At 36.5% G+C, this 15,912-nt stretch overlaps 1 protein-coding gene across 1 annotated transcript in view; it reads left to right on the top strand.

The window, feature by feature from the left end:
• Nucleotides 1-15,912, top strand: part of PTBP3 (polypyrimidine tract binding protein 3) — a 39,386-nt gene that overhangs the window by 17,468 nt on the left and 6,006 nt on the right. The window contains exons 4-10 of the mRNA XM_064735159.1: nt 71-234; nt 1,083-1,229; nt 4,080-4,244; nt 7,667-7,777; nt 9,928-10,102; nt 13,111-13,188; nt 13,844-13,974. Of these exons, the coding sequence (XP_064591229.1) occupies nt 71-234; nt 1,083-1,229; nt 4,080-4,244; nt 7,667-7,777; nt 9,928-10,102; nt 13,111-13,188; nt 13,844-13,974 (971 nt within the window). The remainder of the gene's footprint in view (nt 1-70; nt 235-1,082; nt 1,230-4,079; nt 4,245-7,666; nt 7,778-9,927; nt 10,103-13,110; nt 13,189-13,843; nt 13,975-15,912) is intronic.

The raw sequence follows: 15,912 nt of genomic DNA, 5'->3' as shown, positions 1-15,912 counted from the left end.
TTGATGTGCAATGGGTTTGCAATGGGTTTGTCTTGTTTACTTGTCTGTCTCCCTCCCTAAAATATTTTAGGTAATGAGAAGAAAAAAAGTAAAGGAAAAAGATCTCCGTGTTCCCCTTCACGTGTCCTTCATATTCGTCAAATTCCAAATGGTGTTACTGGAGCAGAAGTTGTTTCATTAGGTCTCCCTTTTGGCAAAGTAACCAATCTCTTGATGCTAAGAAGAAAAGGTCAGGTATGTAGTTTTCAATGTTTCAATAACAAGAGCAAGACTGAAGATGTGGTTCATGTTATGATAATTTTGATCTTGACCTTGAGTGAAGTGATTGCAACAATGTCTAAATATTTCATTGATAGTAGAAGATTTTCATATTTTTAAATGTGAAAATACGTTTTGAAATTTATTTTAAGTTTTTAATATGCTTTCAGATTGCATAATGAACTAGAAATTTGTTAATAATATTGCCAAACATTATATCCACTTTATGTGAAAACGTATGGATTATCAAGAACTGCATTGTCATTGTTGATGACACAGTGACAATGAGCCTGCCTGCTTAAGTTACTGACATGCGTGTAATTTTTTGACATCTTTTAATCCTGTTAGATGTGGCAGAGTAGTTTATGTCATGAAGAAGCACAGAAATCCTAAAAATAATTAACATTCAAAAATTGTCTGGATTAACACAATGCATAAACGAATGGATGTTTAATGTTCTGTTACAGCTTTTTCAATCAGTATGCATATCAGCTACTTAAGTAATAGTGCTTGATTTCAGGAATTTAGCAAATTGATTAGCAGTGTAGTACTTTTAGCAGCAGTATTTCCCGTATGTCATACTTACTCCCCCTCTTCTTAGATGATATAGTGTACTTACAATATAAAACTTTCTATGAAAATGCACAAATGGAATTAAACAGCCCCATAAACATGCACACACAAATGCATTCTAATGCTGAGGAAATCAGTATTGTACTTTCACATAATCTTTTTCTAGTGAGAGTGGAATTGGGAAAAAATTATGCTTTTTTTCTCTCATGTAAACAAAATCAGCTTTGAAATCATCTATGTATTGGTTGCAGGCATTTTTGGAAATGGCTTCCGTAGATGCTGCTGTTTCTATGGTGAACTACTACACTCCTGCTACACCTCACCTCCACAATCAGCCAGTTTATATTCAGTATTCCCATTACAAGGAACTTAGGACTGACAATCAGCATAATCAGGCTGTAAGTACAGTGTTTCCATTTAACAGGATATAATTGCATGAGTTGTGAATGCATGTGTTAATACAGAAAGTATTAAGGTGTTTTCTGCTTCTCACGTTGCCCTGCCTGTGATAGTGCTCAAGAAGATGGAAAGGATCTCAACCAAGACAGTTGATCCCAACTGACCTAAGGGATGTCCCACACTGTATGGTGTTGGGCTCAGCAGTGAAAACTGGGGGAAGGATGAGGAATGTTCCGAGTTGTGGCCATTTTCTTTCCAAGGAATTGTTACACTCAATGAAGTTCCTACTTTGTTGAAAGTCTTTAAATAAACACCTATCTGCCAATGGGGGAGGTGTTTAAAGACTTTGTTTTGCCTTACTTGCATATGCAGCTATTGCTTTGCCTGTTCAACTGGCTGTAAATGACAATTTTCTCACTTCTACGCTTCCAATTCCCTGTCTTGTTGTGCTAAGGGAAGGTGACTGAGTAGTTGTGTGGCACTTTGCTGTATAGCAGGGTTAAACCACAACACTAGTAAATAAACAGCTGCACTTCACTATACCGGTAGACAAATTCTGATATGTATAATTTCAGTAACTTCTTAGAGACAGGGTCTTCTCAAAATCTATAAAATTATTGTGAAGGAGCTAAAGTTCAAAAGTAGTTCATCATAATGACCATAAAATCAAGTGAAGGTGGCAGGAGGACTGCTTGTATAAACAAGGAGCTCCTGATTGGGCTTGAACATAAAAGAGAGGCATAGATTATAGAGCATTACTTATACATGCAGGGGTATGGTTAGGGAAGTCAAAGGCTACACAGAGTTGTCTCTGACGAGAGATGTGAAAAGCAGCAAGTTTCGTTCCTTGTGGTATATCAGCCATAGAAGTAAGATTTCTTTTTTCCAAAATAATATATAGGCCTGCTGCTGAAAGGGGCAGGAACAGAGGAGATGGAAAAGGCTGAATTACCGACAGCCTTCTCAGCAGCATGTGATGGTTAAGAGTTGCACTTGAGAAGAGTGGAAATGTCTTGATTAAGGAAATAGAGAAGAATCACATCAGAGAACATTTAAATTAATTTGATAAACAAAAAGTCTATGTCCCTAGTGAGATACACTTTTGAATGCTGAGGGAGCAGGTTGGTGTCATTGCAATGCCAATGTACTATCTTGAAAATGTCATGGCAGTTGGAAAAAGTGACTGAGTTACTGAGGACTAGAAAAAAGAAAATCCTTCCATCTCCTATCTTAAGGAAGGACAGCAAGAAAGATGAAAAGAAAGATCTGGGGAACCACTGCTTGATCAGCCTTACTTGGGTCCCTGGGTAAGGAATGGAGCAGCTCATTCTAAGGAGAAGAAAGTGGTTAGTCATAGTCAAGCATAGGTTTTTAGAAGCGCATTATGCCAGAGCAATGTGATGGCCTTTTATGGTGAGATGACTGGATTGGTGGACAAGACAAGGGAAGATTGGGTGTCTTGACTTTGACGAGACTTTTGTTTCCAATAACATCCAAATAGATGAACTGATTAATGCAGTCTAGTTAAGTGAAGTGATTTAAAAGGCTGAAATGATTGTGACCAGTGGCCTAAAGCTAGGGTCCAGTCACTGGCAGAGTACCCTAGGGATTAATACTGGATTTTGGATTTCTAGATGAATTTCAGTTGACCTCCCATTTAGATACTTAAGTTATATACTGTGATATGTATATCATGATTTTTTTCTCCTTTGTAAGAATGTTGACAGTAGTGATTTGGGCATAAATCATTCATTTGTGCTGGCACAAAAGTCACACAAGTCTTGCAAGCTTGTCAGTCTGGTAAATATTATTTGTCTCTTTCCTCATCTAAGATTGCTGTATCAGTTTGTTATCTGCAAAACCAAACAAATTACAAGATTTTTTTTTAGGGATGTGGTTTGCATAACGGCCTCAGGAAAACTATATGTATATTTGCAAATAAGACGCCTTGGGTCTCTTTCTGAGTATTTTCAACTTGGTACGTGGCACTTGGTTCTTCTATAACAACATTGTCTACTTTTAAAAATAAACTGTTTGGCACTTACATTTGAGTTTTATCTAAAATTTGAAGAGACCCTAGTAGAACGGCTAAATGCTGTTACTGTGCTAGTCCCTAGTCTGAGCCCTGAAGTACATATTATTTTGCAGGGTTATATTTTTCTGAAACTAGGTAACATGTACTATGTGCCCTGTTTAATCTGTCTTCTAAAGAATTTATGTAGCTGAGACATATCTTTTAAGTCACAATACTGCGTCTGGAAAGGAACATCTCTCCACAGTCCTGCTACTCACAGGAGGTATGAAGACCTCTTTGAGGAAAACCCATGAAAAACAAGTGAAAAGACTTGTGTAATCACAGAAGTATAGTTTAAAGAGTGAAATTTGAACCTCTTTTTTGTGGTTGATGGCTTTGCTCTGAAAGAAAAGTAGTGTGCAGGTTTAAGCTTATTCCAACCAAATCTTAGTTCTTGAAGAGAATTAATCCTAGTTTTTGGTATGCTGACTTATTGTTTGTCTATTACAAGATTACAATATTGTCATCTATAATATTGCTGGAAAAATGTCTACAATGACAATAGCTTACTGAATCAAAGAAAAATCATTACAAAGTAGTAGCAGTTTAACAAAAAAAATACTTGTAATTCTGTGAATTACACTGACTAGTTGTAAGGGAGGAGAATGGAAAGTAAGAGTTATTATTTATTAATGTGGGATTTGAATCAATAATATGAAGGAAATATGGTTTTATGAAGTTATTTTTTATGTCCTTTTCATTTAGGAGAACTTTATTTCAGTATGAATAATTTGTATATAAAATAACTGCACTCTCTGCTGTGACTTAATTTCAGAGACCCCATCATGCGCTGCAATGTGCGAATGCTGTGCAGCATGGAAACCTGGGTATTACAAGTGCTCTTGCTGCTGAAGGTGGGGTCCTTCCAAGTAATGGTTGTGTTCTTCGAATCGTTGTTGAAAATGTTTTTTGCCCTGTCACTTTAGACATACTTTATCAGGTAATGAGGACTGCTTAAAAAAAGTCACAATCTGTTCCAATGTTGCTACTGTAAATCCATTAATTATTTTTTTTTTATATCTGTGGCTCCTGAATCTTCTGAATGAGGACTGTCTCATAAAAATAATTTCCTGGATTTAGGGATCTAGGATTGAAATAGTTTTATGTAAATGAAATTTAAGTAAACAGGGCTTCAGTACTCAGACTTTCATGTTGTCTCATTTAGTTCCTTGCTGTGGAAGCAGCAACAAACTTGAATGGTTAATTCTGCTTTCTTGATGAACTAGTGAAATACTGAATGTTATGAACTAGTGAATCCATATTTTATCACTCTTTCTGCTGAGTAACCTCTGTAGTTTGCTTTATATTTAGGGTTTTATGTTCACTTTTATACCTCAGTGCAAGTGATGTAATATGCAAATTGCTTGTTAAAATCAAATGGTTTTGATTGTTCGTCTTTAGAATGTCATTTGACTACCTCTCTAAACTTAGAATAATGGCAGACTGTATTTATGAAAGACAATGCTATAACTTCTGCTAGGTGTTTGGCCTATGCTGTTGAAAGCTCTAAGTTTAAAAATAATAACTTGAAGACCACTTCTTTGCATCCAAAATATTTGTTGATACTTCACAAATATTGCAAAGTTTTTCATACTTGAAACTTTTGTAATTGATAGTAATTTATGCAGTAAAAGCCATGCCCCACATATAAGTTTCTTAAGTAACACAATTTAGAATAACTGTGATGATTCTGTAGGAACCTGCAGTCCTGGAAGATTCTTTTCCTGCTCTGCTAAGATCTCAAACAATAGTTGTTTTTAGCAACACTGTTTTTCCTCTTACCTCTTAAAATTTTCTGTTTCTCTTTATCTCCTCACCATTATACTGATTAACTAGTGTACATATTAGTTGCCACTTGGATCTAAACCTTTGTAGGTGTCTTTGAGTGTTGCTCACTCATTACTGAACCTGTGCAAATACTATGTTAGCTGTTTAGGATTATTGCTGCATTCAGAATAACCTCAGAACAAGCTCCTGTGGTTATGGAAGCTGTACTAGTTCTAAGAATGCAAAAGCAAAGAGGAAATTCATATTAATTTACTTTCCTCTGATTTTAGTCTACTTCAGTGCAGCACAACTATATTTTCAGCATTTGAATTGCTCTCAACTACTTTTCCAATAGGTCTTGAAAATTTAGCAATATTTGCAAAGGCATCTTATTTGGAGTTCTTAATAGGGCACAATCTCCTCTAATTAGAGCAGCACTTTGTGCCCGATCTAACTTCCACTTTGTATAGTAAGGTTAATGAAAATGAGTATTTTCACTGGCAAGTACAGCGTCTTATGGAACACTACTAGGCAAGCTGTCAGTCCATACTTGGATTGTATTTTGTAAATTGTCTTGCCTGTCAAAAAATTAATTTTTTTAAAATCACAATTTGCCTTAAAATATTTATCATATGAAGCTGAAAATTCAGTGTTATCTTTTCAGAAACAAAGTTGATATATATAGTGTGTTTAGGTTTAAAATGAAACAGGAATGAGTACATTAAATTTCATTACCTTGAATTTAAGTTTTCTATTAAGTTTTCTGTATAAACATATGTTGAAAAGCTGTATTTAGGCATTTTTTAAGAGGAAGTGCTTTATGTACTGGAACTCAAAGACTAATTTTAAATTGCTGTGAAAAGGTTTTTGTTCTGTTTTCTACAACTAAGTGATGACTTCGGCACTAAAATCTTGTTTCTGACAGATGGAGAAACTGGGTCCAAATGGTTGGGACATTAGTCTTGGCCCTAAGAGGTTGACAAGAGATGCTTATACTTATCTAGGGCCTTTCTTTCCATTGCAGACTTAATCTTTCTCAGGGGTTTCTGCTTTCCTGACTGTGCATTGATTCTAACAGTTTGTTTGAAACCAATAGTACTTCTCAAACTCATCTTTCCTCTGACTGGCCTTTTTTTTCCTGCACTTGCATGATACATCCTGGCTTTACATTTGTCCTCCCTCTTTGTGGCATTGCTTTTGTTTAAACACCTTCATGTAATGCACACTCTCATTTTGAATGTATATATATTTAAATTCAGCCTTTAAAAGTATGTCTGCAGTGCTTATGTTTGCAATAAATCAAATACCATTTGATTATAAAGTATAGAGGTAGGTTCAAATCTAGGTCTTTGTCTTGCTTCTTTCCTTGTTTTTTAGTTTAGGCTGTGAGTCTTAATAAACACGTCAATTATTTAAGTTCTGTTTTATTCAACAGATTTGCAGAATTTGTGTAATGTGCAGAACATAAAGGTGGATACCTTGAAATGCAGATTGAAGTTCCCATCTCAACTGACTTCCAGTAACAAGGAATAATATTGATAGAAATAGACAGATCCATCAGGTCAACAGGTGGCTCTGTTGTGTACTTGAATCAATTTTGGGGTTTTTGACCATGGGATAATCTAGTCAACACCTGTTCCACTGATACCTGATGTGATGTACCTTTCTCAGAGGGGAAAAAGGGTTCTAGTGTAGGAAGTAATGGAGCTTGTTGACAGCCTTAAACTAGCTTGGAACAGGGAAGGGTAATGTGTAGAAGACAGAGAGCAAGAGGCTAGAGAGCAGCACTGTGGAAAGGGACCTGCACATCCTGGTCAATGGCAAGTTGAATATGAATCAGCAGTGCACAAGGTCTGGAGGCGAAGCCTTATGGAGAGTGGCTGAGGGCAGTAGGTCTGTTCAGCCCGGAGGATGCTGAGGGGAGACCTCCTTGCAGTTACAGGTTACTCAGAGGGGAAGTGGGAGGAGCAGGTACTGATCTCTTCAGTGTTGTGACCAGTGACAGGACTTGAGGAAATGGCATGAAGCTGAGTTGGGGAATGCTTAAGTTGGATTGGAAAGGGTTTTTCACCCTTTGTGGGCTCTGGAACAGGCTTTTCAGGGAAGTGATCACAGCACCAAGCCTGACAGCTCCAGAAGCCTTTGGACAATGCCCTCAGGCACATGGTGTGACTCTTGGGGTGTCCTGTGCAGAGCTGGGAACTGCACTCAGTTGATGATCCTTGTAGATCCCTTCCAACTCAATGTGTTCTGTGACTCTAAGACTTATGAAGTCCATTTCTCAAACCTCAACTCTGATTCATTATTCACAGTTTATCTGCAGACACTTGACAAATGCCTGTTTGGACTGTCCTTCCCTGTTTAGTTGATAAGCCATTACTAATTCTTTAAAAACACTATATCCATCTTGCCTGTCTTTTGTAGCCTTCCTTTAATTTTTTTTTTACCTGAAACAAAATTCTGAGTTCACACAATTTTTGTTCAGCTCTTGCAACAGAAATATTTTTCAGAAATTTATTTGGAATATTAAATGCTAGCTTTTAGTGTGCATGAATTACTCACTGCTTCTTATAGCCCATTTTTTTTCCCTAACAGATTTTCTCTAAATTTGGCTTTGTCTTGAAGATTGTCATGTTCCATAAGAACAATCAATTTCAAGCTCTGCTCCAATATGCTGATGCAATGCATGCATATTATGCCAAAATGGTAAGTATAATGTATTCAGCTTGATTTTGTTTGTTTGTTGGGGGGTTTTCCTTGCTAAGAGACGGGAAGCATTAGGAATATTTTGACTGTTAACTTTGTGATATCTCATCATTCTAACATTTTTGTTGCACATGAATAACTTTGACATCTCTCTTTATTTAAGAGGACTGCTCTCTATCATCAACTGCAAACAAATCTATAGCATATACTCCAGGACATGCATGAGTCTGTCAAAATGAAAATCATTGATAATATTGTCTCTGTCATCTCGAGGCTGAAGAGGCCCAGCTCCCTTTTACTTTTATTTGTGAAAGAGATGCTCCAATTGCTTAATCATCTTTGTAAGTCTACACTGAACCCATTCCAAGAGCTCCATGTCTCTTTTGGGCTGAGGAGCCCACATTTGAACACAGCAGTCCAAATGTGGCCTCACCAGTGCTAAGTAGAGGGACAGGATCACCTCCTTTGACCTGCTGGAAGTGTTCTTTATAATGCATCCTAGGATGCCATTGGCCTTCTTGGCCACAAGGACAGATTGCTGGCTCACAGGCATCTTGTGGTCGTGCACAAAGATACACATTCTTTGTAGAGCTGCTTTCCAGTACATCAGGCCCTAATCTATGCTTTGCATTTGCCTTGGCTGAATGTCAGCAGGTTCCTCTGTGCCCATCTCTCCAGGCTGCTGAGGTCCCTCTGAAGGGCTGCACAGCCCTCTGGGCTATCGGCCACTGCTCCCAGCTTTGTGCTGTCAGTGAAATTGCTTAGGAGGCCTCTGCCCTTCATCCAAGTCATCTTTAGTTCTCATATAAAGGGAGCAGGAGGTAACTAATAGTCAGTTGTGTAGAAAAGCTTTAGCAATCCTTTCACGACACCTGTGATTCAAGTCCCGGAGAGGCAGACTGGAGACGTTTTAGACCAATGATCAGGTCAGCAGATGGGTGCCTCTGTGCTGGCAGGGCGTCACCTACAACAATTATGCACCACTTCTGGGTGTTCTTGGGCACAGTATCTGTACACTCTGTTGTTTCAATTGAAGTCATGCCTAGGACTAGGACTTATATTGGAAAAGACCCTAAAGTCGTTGAGTCCAATTATAAACCGAATGGTGCCAATTTCACTTCTAAACCATTTCCTGAAGCACAACATCTGTACATTTTTAAATACCTCCAGGAATGGTGACTCCACCACTTGTCTGTTTTAATGCCTTTTGATGAAGAAATTTTTCATAATATCCAGTCTAAACTCCCCTTGCAGAACTTGAGCCCATTTTCTCTAGTCATGTCACTTGTTTCATGGGAGAAGAGACTGACTCCTGTCTTGCTACAGCTTCCTTTCATGCAGTCCTAGAGAGCAGTAAGGTCTCTCCTGAGCCTCATTTTCCTCAGGGCAGACAACCCCAGCTCCCTCCAGCACTCCTTATGGTGCTTGTGCTTCAGATCCTACAGTAGAGTCCCTCGTGTAAGGGTCAGTTCATGCAGTTAAAATTTCCAAATTAGTGTTCCTATTACCATTTGATATTGTGTGTTGAATGGGAGAGAAGTAAGATTAGAGACATAAGAAGACTCAAGTCATGCTTAAAGCTGTGTTTTGTCCAGGTGACACAAGGTGATACAATACTAACTAGCAGACTACACTAGAAGTTTAGGTAAGCATAGTTACAGCATAATTGCCTACTTGATGTTTAAAAAGAGGGTTTAATAGCAGAAGGTGAATTACTGTTTCGATTCAATTGCAAAGTGAAAACTTTATAATGGTGGAGTGGTTTGGATTGGAAGCAACCTTTAAAGGTCATCCAGTCCAATCCCCTGGAGTGAACAGGGTCACCTTCAACTATATCAGGTTGCTCAGAGCTCTGTCCAATGGGCATCAGACTCCTCTCAGGGCAACCTGTGCCAATGTTTCGTTACACTCATTGTAAAAAACTTCTTTATAGCTAATCCAAATCAGCCATCCCAGTTTAAAACCATTACCCCTTGTCCGATACCAACCTGTCCTACTAAGAATCTGTCCTGATCTTTCTTATAGACCACCTTCAGTGGTCTATAAGAAAGATCAGGACAGTCCTGAAAGGCTGCAATAATAATATAAACATGGCAGTGATGGCTGCCATGATGTGTTTTATCTCTGAAAATGTAATTATTTTTCTTCAGTCTCTGGATGGCCATTGTATCTACGCTGGCTGCTGCACTCTGCGTATTGATTTCTCCAAGTTAACTGACCTAACGGTGAAGTACAACAATGACAGAAGTAGAGATTTCACTCGCATTGACCTTCCTTTTGGTGATGGCCAGCGAACCATGGAGGCATCCTTATCTACTCCCTTTGGTAAGAAACCTTCACTTCTAGTGCTAAATACACATTGAGATCATAATTTTTATGTTGCATTTATGCTTTGGCTTCCTATCAGGTGCATAGAGGGGTACATTTGGCATACATTTTAATTTTCTACATCCAGTAAAATTCTTATGGAAAGCTTGAAGTTGAAGTCTTGGTAAATCAGTGTCTGAAACAATAATATGAGGAACACTAGTGGGCAAATTTTAAAGTGTTGTAAAAAAGCTACGAAATACTACGAAAATGCTGTAAAATTGTATAATTCGTGCAGGTAATGTAGTAAATATTGTGTATCAGAATGGAAGTCATCACAAACTGACACTGGCTGCCTAAAGCTGCTTGAAAATAAGTGTTTTAAGGGTATTAGCTCCTATTTGTTGATATTTTAGGATAATTGAGTGCTTCAAGAAACAAAACTGTAAGAAAATCCAAAATGCTATATTTATATACTTATCTTTTAAAATATAAAATTTAAGACATTTTCTTAAATTTTAGAAGTCATTTTGGCATAGAGAAGACAGTGTCTGCTTGAAGTGAAACTGGAGAAATGCTCACAACACAATTTGAGCCATTTTAGCTAATTTTCTCTCTCTCTAATAACAACTATTAGCAATAATACACAGCGAAGAACTGACTTAGCTGTTGAATAGGTATCTAAGTGCTGTCCAATTGACTATCACAGTAAAAAGTGGGGAGAATAATTCCCTATTTTCCTTTACTTTTCTGTGGCAGCTAGGACAAATACTAGGTTTCGTTTGATTTTTTGGATAGTTGAGTTAGCTTAGATTAGAATAAGAAAGTGAGTTGCACTCGCTGCTTTCTTGATTTTTGTCTTTACTGCTCCCCTAAAATGCAGGCCTTGGATCTTTAGGGAATGGACAAATGTCATTACTGGGTGGGGAGAGGAGGATGGTGGAATTTGCCATGCAGCATTATAGAAATATGCTATTACAAGTTTAATATATTCTAATTAATTAGACTTGCACTATTTGAAGGGAAAAGTACAATTAGAGTAGCTTATTTCTGCACTTGCTTTTAGAGCAGAAATAATGATGCTTTTGGAGAATAACACATGAACACCTCCCTATCTTCCTCCTCACTCTCCAAACTTCTCATTGCTAGGAGCCTTGTTTTCTTTTAAAACAAGAGTAAGAGTAAGAAGTGCTGGAATAGTCTGATGTCTGTACCAAAATTTGTCTGTGGTACATTCATAGTGAAGAAGCTGCACATTTATTTAAAAAAAACAGTAAAAAATAGCTGTAAATGGGGAGAAGTTTGCTTCCTAGCTTTTCTGTCAGTGATGACAACATGCACATATTGTCATTGGCTTGTTCTGTGAAGCTTAGTTACAGAACATGAGGAAAAGATGTTCTAAGTCATGTGACTACCTTCACTATTTCCTGTTACTAGTGGATGTAGTTTTGATGTAGAATTATAAGACAAAGCTGGTAACTGTGAGAATAATATATCTGTTTTTTTATTGTAGACTTGAAATTATCTTAATAGCAAAACTAAACTGTTCTTGAAACTTGTTTTTCTTCTTCTTTCTTTAATTTTCTTATGCTTTCTGTGGAAAAGAAAGCACTGTAAACAGATTTTGTGCATATTCTTAATTTAAAGAGTTCTTGCATCCAGTGAGCAGAAATACCTGCATTGGCTTGCTTAGAAAGCTAGGCTGAGAGCCATGAAGCAAATGAATTAAAGCCAAAAAAAGGCAACAAAGAATTCTAGATCTTTCTGCATTAGCTCAGTTCGACAATTTTTACATTCCAGATTTTGGTATCAAGGTGCAACATGCAGGTCTTATTTGGCAGAATAAAAGTTCTTGGTCTATTTATTTATTAATGTTTCCATTGCCATTCTTGGATTGTGAATAAGTGTTTCGTAACTATATTGCCAGAACTTGTCAGTATATTTCAAAAATGTGTTTACTTGCTTTAGTGTCATAAAGGTGTTCAGTTTTTTGTATGAAAGATACTTTTTTGCCACAGATAAGAAGAGGTGTAATGTGATGCAGTATTCATGGATACTTGATCTGTGGTGTCTGTTGCATTCCTTTATGTAATTCATAATAGGTACTTTTTTGTGTTATCCCTATTGATAATCATTTGTTAGTAGCTGTATTTTAGTCAGTAGTGTGGAGGTTTGAGTAGTAAAACAGACATATTACCAAGCTTGTAGAATGTTTTCTAATCATACATGCCCCATTTGAAAAAATTAAAATCTGGTGTGTCCTTATATATGAACGAATCCACAGCTCAAACTTGTATTTAAATGCTTAGAATACAGCTTTGTGAGCTACCCTGAGTAGCACTTGACTCCACATACTAATGTGGAAATTACTGAGCTATCTTTGATGCCAGAACTCTCCATACATTGCTATTCCAAATCTGGTTATGCATGCGATTTCCAGGGGAACTATAAAAAACACTGGTTATATATGAAGTTACACAAACTGAGAAAGTGCATCTCCTTAAAAAGCAGAATATATATGCTTTATGCATTTCAGCAGCTAGTAAAATTCAGAACCTCAGATTAGTTGTAGAAGTTTGTATGGTTTTGCTTATACTGATCTTAGTGTTCAGGAGTTGTAGCTCATCATTGGAAAACACCTTTGACTGTATTTACTTGCAGAAAATTTCTAGAATACATGTTCATTGTGTGAATAGAAACCAATGAACACAGGCTTTAATGGATACTAGTCTCTGCTGTGCTTTCCTATTCAAACTTATCTAATTTACATTTTGCCCAGACTTCATTTTAGAGAGGAATGTTGAGGCTGACCAGAATATTTGCTTTCAAAAATGGCTGAAAATTGTCTTTGTGCAACATAGAATCTTGAATTTCAATGAGAGCTTTAACCCAAAAGTTTTATAAATATCTGGAATCACATATAAAGTCCAAATAGCAATACTGGTAGCTGATTCTGATTGCTGAAATCTCTTCTGTTTTCTAGAACTTTTTAAATCTGCTTTAAAAAATCTATCTGTTCTCTCTAGCTACCCAAAATACCGTATTTCCATCATATACAGGGCCTCCTGGGTTTGCCCCAGCCTTGGGCTTTCCTCAGGGAGCAGGTAAGTTTGTTTTCTAAAAATGTGGTGTTTGTAGTTATGGATAGTGGCCTATCTGAATACATCCATTCAGAGCCATTTGTTTTAAAATATAGCAATCAGAACAAAGTATTAATTTGAGTAATTATAACTCTTTCTCATATATATACTCAGTAAAATAAGTTTCTATAATAAAAATCATATCCTGATGTAGTTTATCATTCAATAGGCAAAGAATCTAAATGCCATGATAAAAATTACCTACAAGAGAAGAAATTAAGCATTTATTTTTTTTCTCAGAATCATAAAACTGCTATGATATTCAATGCAAAATGAGGGAAGTCTGCTTTTCTGGCTATCAAGAGATAAATACATAGTTTTTAGACTGTGATCTTTCCCTTTCTAGCACAGGATAAACTTATGTGCTGAATTATTTTTATTTCTTTCTTGGGCTGCAATTTATTATCCCCTTTTATTTTGGTCTATTTGTATAGCTGAATGTTTCTTTTTTCCATGAAAGGGAGGTGCTTCCTGCTTTATTGTTCAGATACTAGTAATAACTAAATTCCTTAAAATCATTTTTAAATTGGATATTGATGTTTTTGCCAAATATAACCTGCTTGTGTATTCTTCCTTACCCGCTTTGAGATGTCAAGTGATGCTATTTATACCTTTCCAGGTCCTTCTGTTCTGCCTGTTCCTGGAGCACTTGGTCCTTTCACAGTCACCACATCTGCAGCACCTGGACACATGACTATTCCTGGTATTCCAGGAAACTCCGTTTTACTAGTCAGCAACCTCAACCCTGAAGTAAGTTTGATTGGTGGAACTGATGTGTCACCTTGTACCAACTGCCATTATCCTTGAAAACTGACATTAGCTGAAGGAATAAGAAAAATTCTCTATGCTGACAATATAAAAAACAGGACACATCTATACTTGTTTTAGGTAGCTAGCAATATTGGTGAGGTTTAAAAACTCCCATCATCAGTGAAAAGCTTTCTAACACAGTTTACTTTAGGAACCCTATGTTGGCAGTGTAGCAAGTAATTAGAGAGAAGCCTATGGTCAACTGTAAGAAATGTTTGAAGATGTAAACAATATACATATGATAATTTATTGATTTCTCTATGTGCTTTTTTATCTGTGAAGAAGGCAAAGGGTTTTTCCTTACATTGGTTAAAAAACAGGGAATTAAATAGAAGGGAGGAAACAGAAAAGGAAATAAAAGCTTGCCAAGTGCTTTTCTAAATATGTGTAGGATCTTTCTGGTTTTGCAACTTTTTTGAGATTGAAGTAAAAGAACATGGGTACATTGTTATTAACCCTTAAAATTAAATGTAGAATGATGTCAATAAGTACCAATGTTCACTTTTCATGGTACCACACAGATGTTTTTTCTTATGGTGGCAATAAAATTACCAAGGACAATTTGGAAAGTTATTTTTGTGGTGGAAATGACATAGGCTGGTCTATAATCTTCCTCATGTTATTTGAACACTAATCTGTTCTTAATTAGAAGCAATATACATCATCTTAAATTAAACAGGCTTTACCAGGGCCTGATTTAAAACACGATTCTTTTTGACTATTGATAAGCAGTCCTGTTGCAGCAATGTAAAATTCTTGTTGCACACACTCCATACATTTTCTTAACTGTAAAACTGTTAGGAGTTGTCAGCAAAATTGAAGTTCCCTTGGAATTCTGAGGTTTAAAAATCTGTTCACCAGTTTCTTTTAAGTAATTGCTGTGTTTCTGTTTTCGTACTAACAGCCAAATTCACAGTAAGCATCCAAAACCCAGATGTACACAGGGCTGTAAGACAAGTCACTTTTTCTTTAATTTTACAATATATCAGTGAGTTTCTGATGATGACTGCAGATGTGCTTTCTGCAGCTGACTATTTATTTTCTAAATCTAAAAGGAGAGTGCCTCTTAAGCATATATAAAGCATAGGTCAGAGCTCTTTTTAGGACATTGATGCTTTACTTAGTACGAATCATAGCTAAGAATTAATGTAGAACTTAGTGCTGTAAAGCATGATACAATAGCAATGTATTAAAACTACTTCTTAAAAGGATAAAAATAAGAATGTACTACAGCATTAATTATTGGAAATTTATTTCTTGGCAGTTCTGTAGCACTTGTTCTTCAGTATTTGTTGTCTGACCCCTGTCACTCCTTTTCCTTTGTATAGAAAATCTGGTTGACCTTATTTCAGTTCATATTTCTCTCCTGTTGCAGAATTTCAGTGTGCATTTTAATTTTCCTTCATGACTTTCAAATTATCTGGTTTTGTCTTCCATTCTTCTCCCCCCTCCTTCTTTTTAAGTAGAAATATTTCAGTCTCATTTGAATAAGAAATTTCTATTTAAAAACAGAAATCTCCATCCTGAATTTAAATATTTGAGTCAGAAGAATAAATTCTATATGAATTTAAATATTTGGGCCAGAAGAAAAAACTCTTGATGAATTTAAATTTTACATTGATAGCAATTGTTCTCTACCACTAAATGCTGAAGATAAATAGGTATGGCCTTGTGCTTAAGCTGCAATATCTTCTTTTTTGGATAATTTAGTATGTTTGGTACTCAATTAAGAAGTTGAGTTGAGAAGGAATAGGGCTAGAGAGTGTGAGTAGTGCTTTTGATATGCAGGTATTTTTAGAACTCATTACTGGCAAAACCTTTGCCTCAGCAGAAAAATTTTGGCTGCATTAGATGGCAAATTTTCTTCTTTAGTACTTG

Source organism: Zonotrichia leucophrys, chromosome Z (genome assembly GCF_028769735.1).
Source record: "Zonotrichia leucophrys gambelii isolate GWCS_2022_RI chromosome Z, RI_Zleu_2.0, whole genome shotgun sequence".
NCBI classification, from domain to species: domain Eukaryota; kingdom Metazoa; phylum Chordata; class Aves; order Passeriformes; family Passerellidae; genus Zonotrichia; species Zonotrichia leucophrys.
The sequence above is the reverse complement of the archived record's forward strand: the minus strand, read 5'-3'. Positions and strand labels throughout refer to the sequence as shown.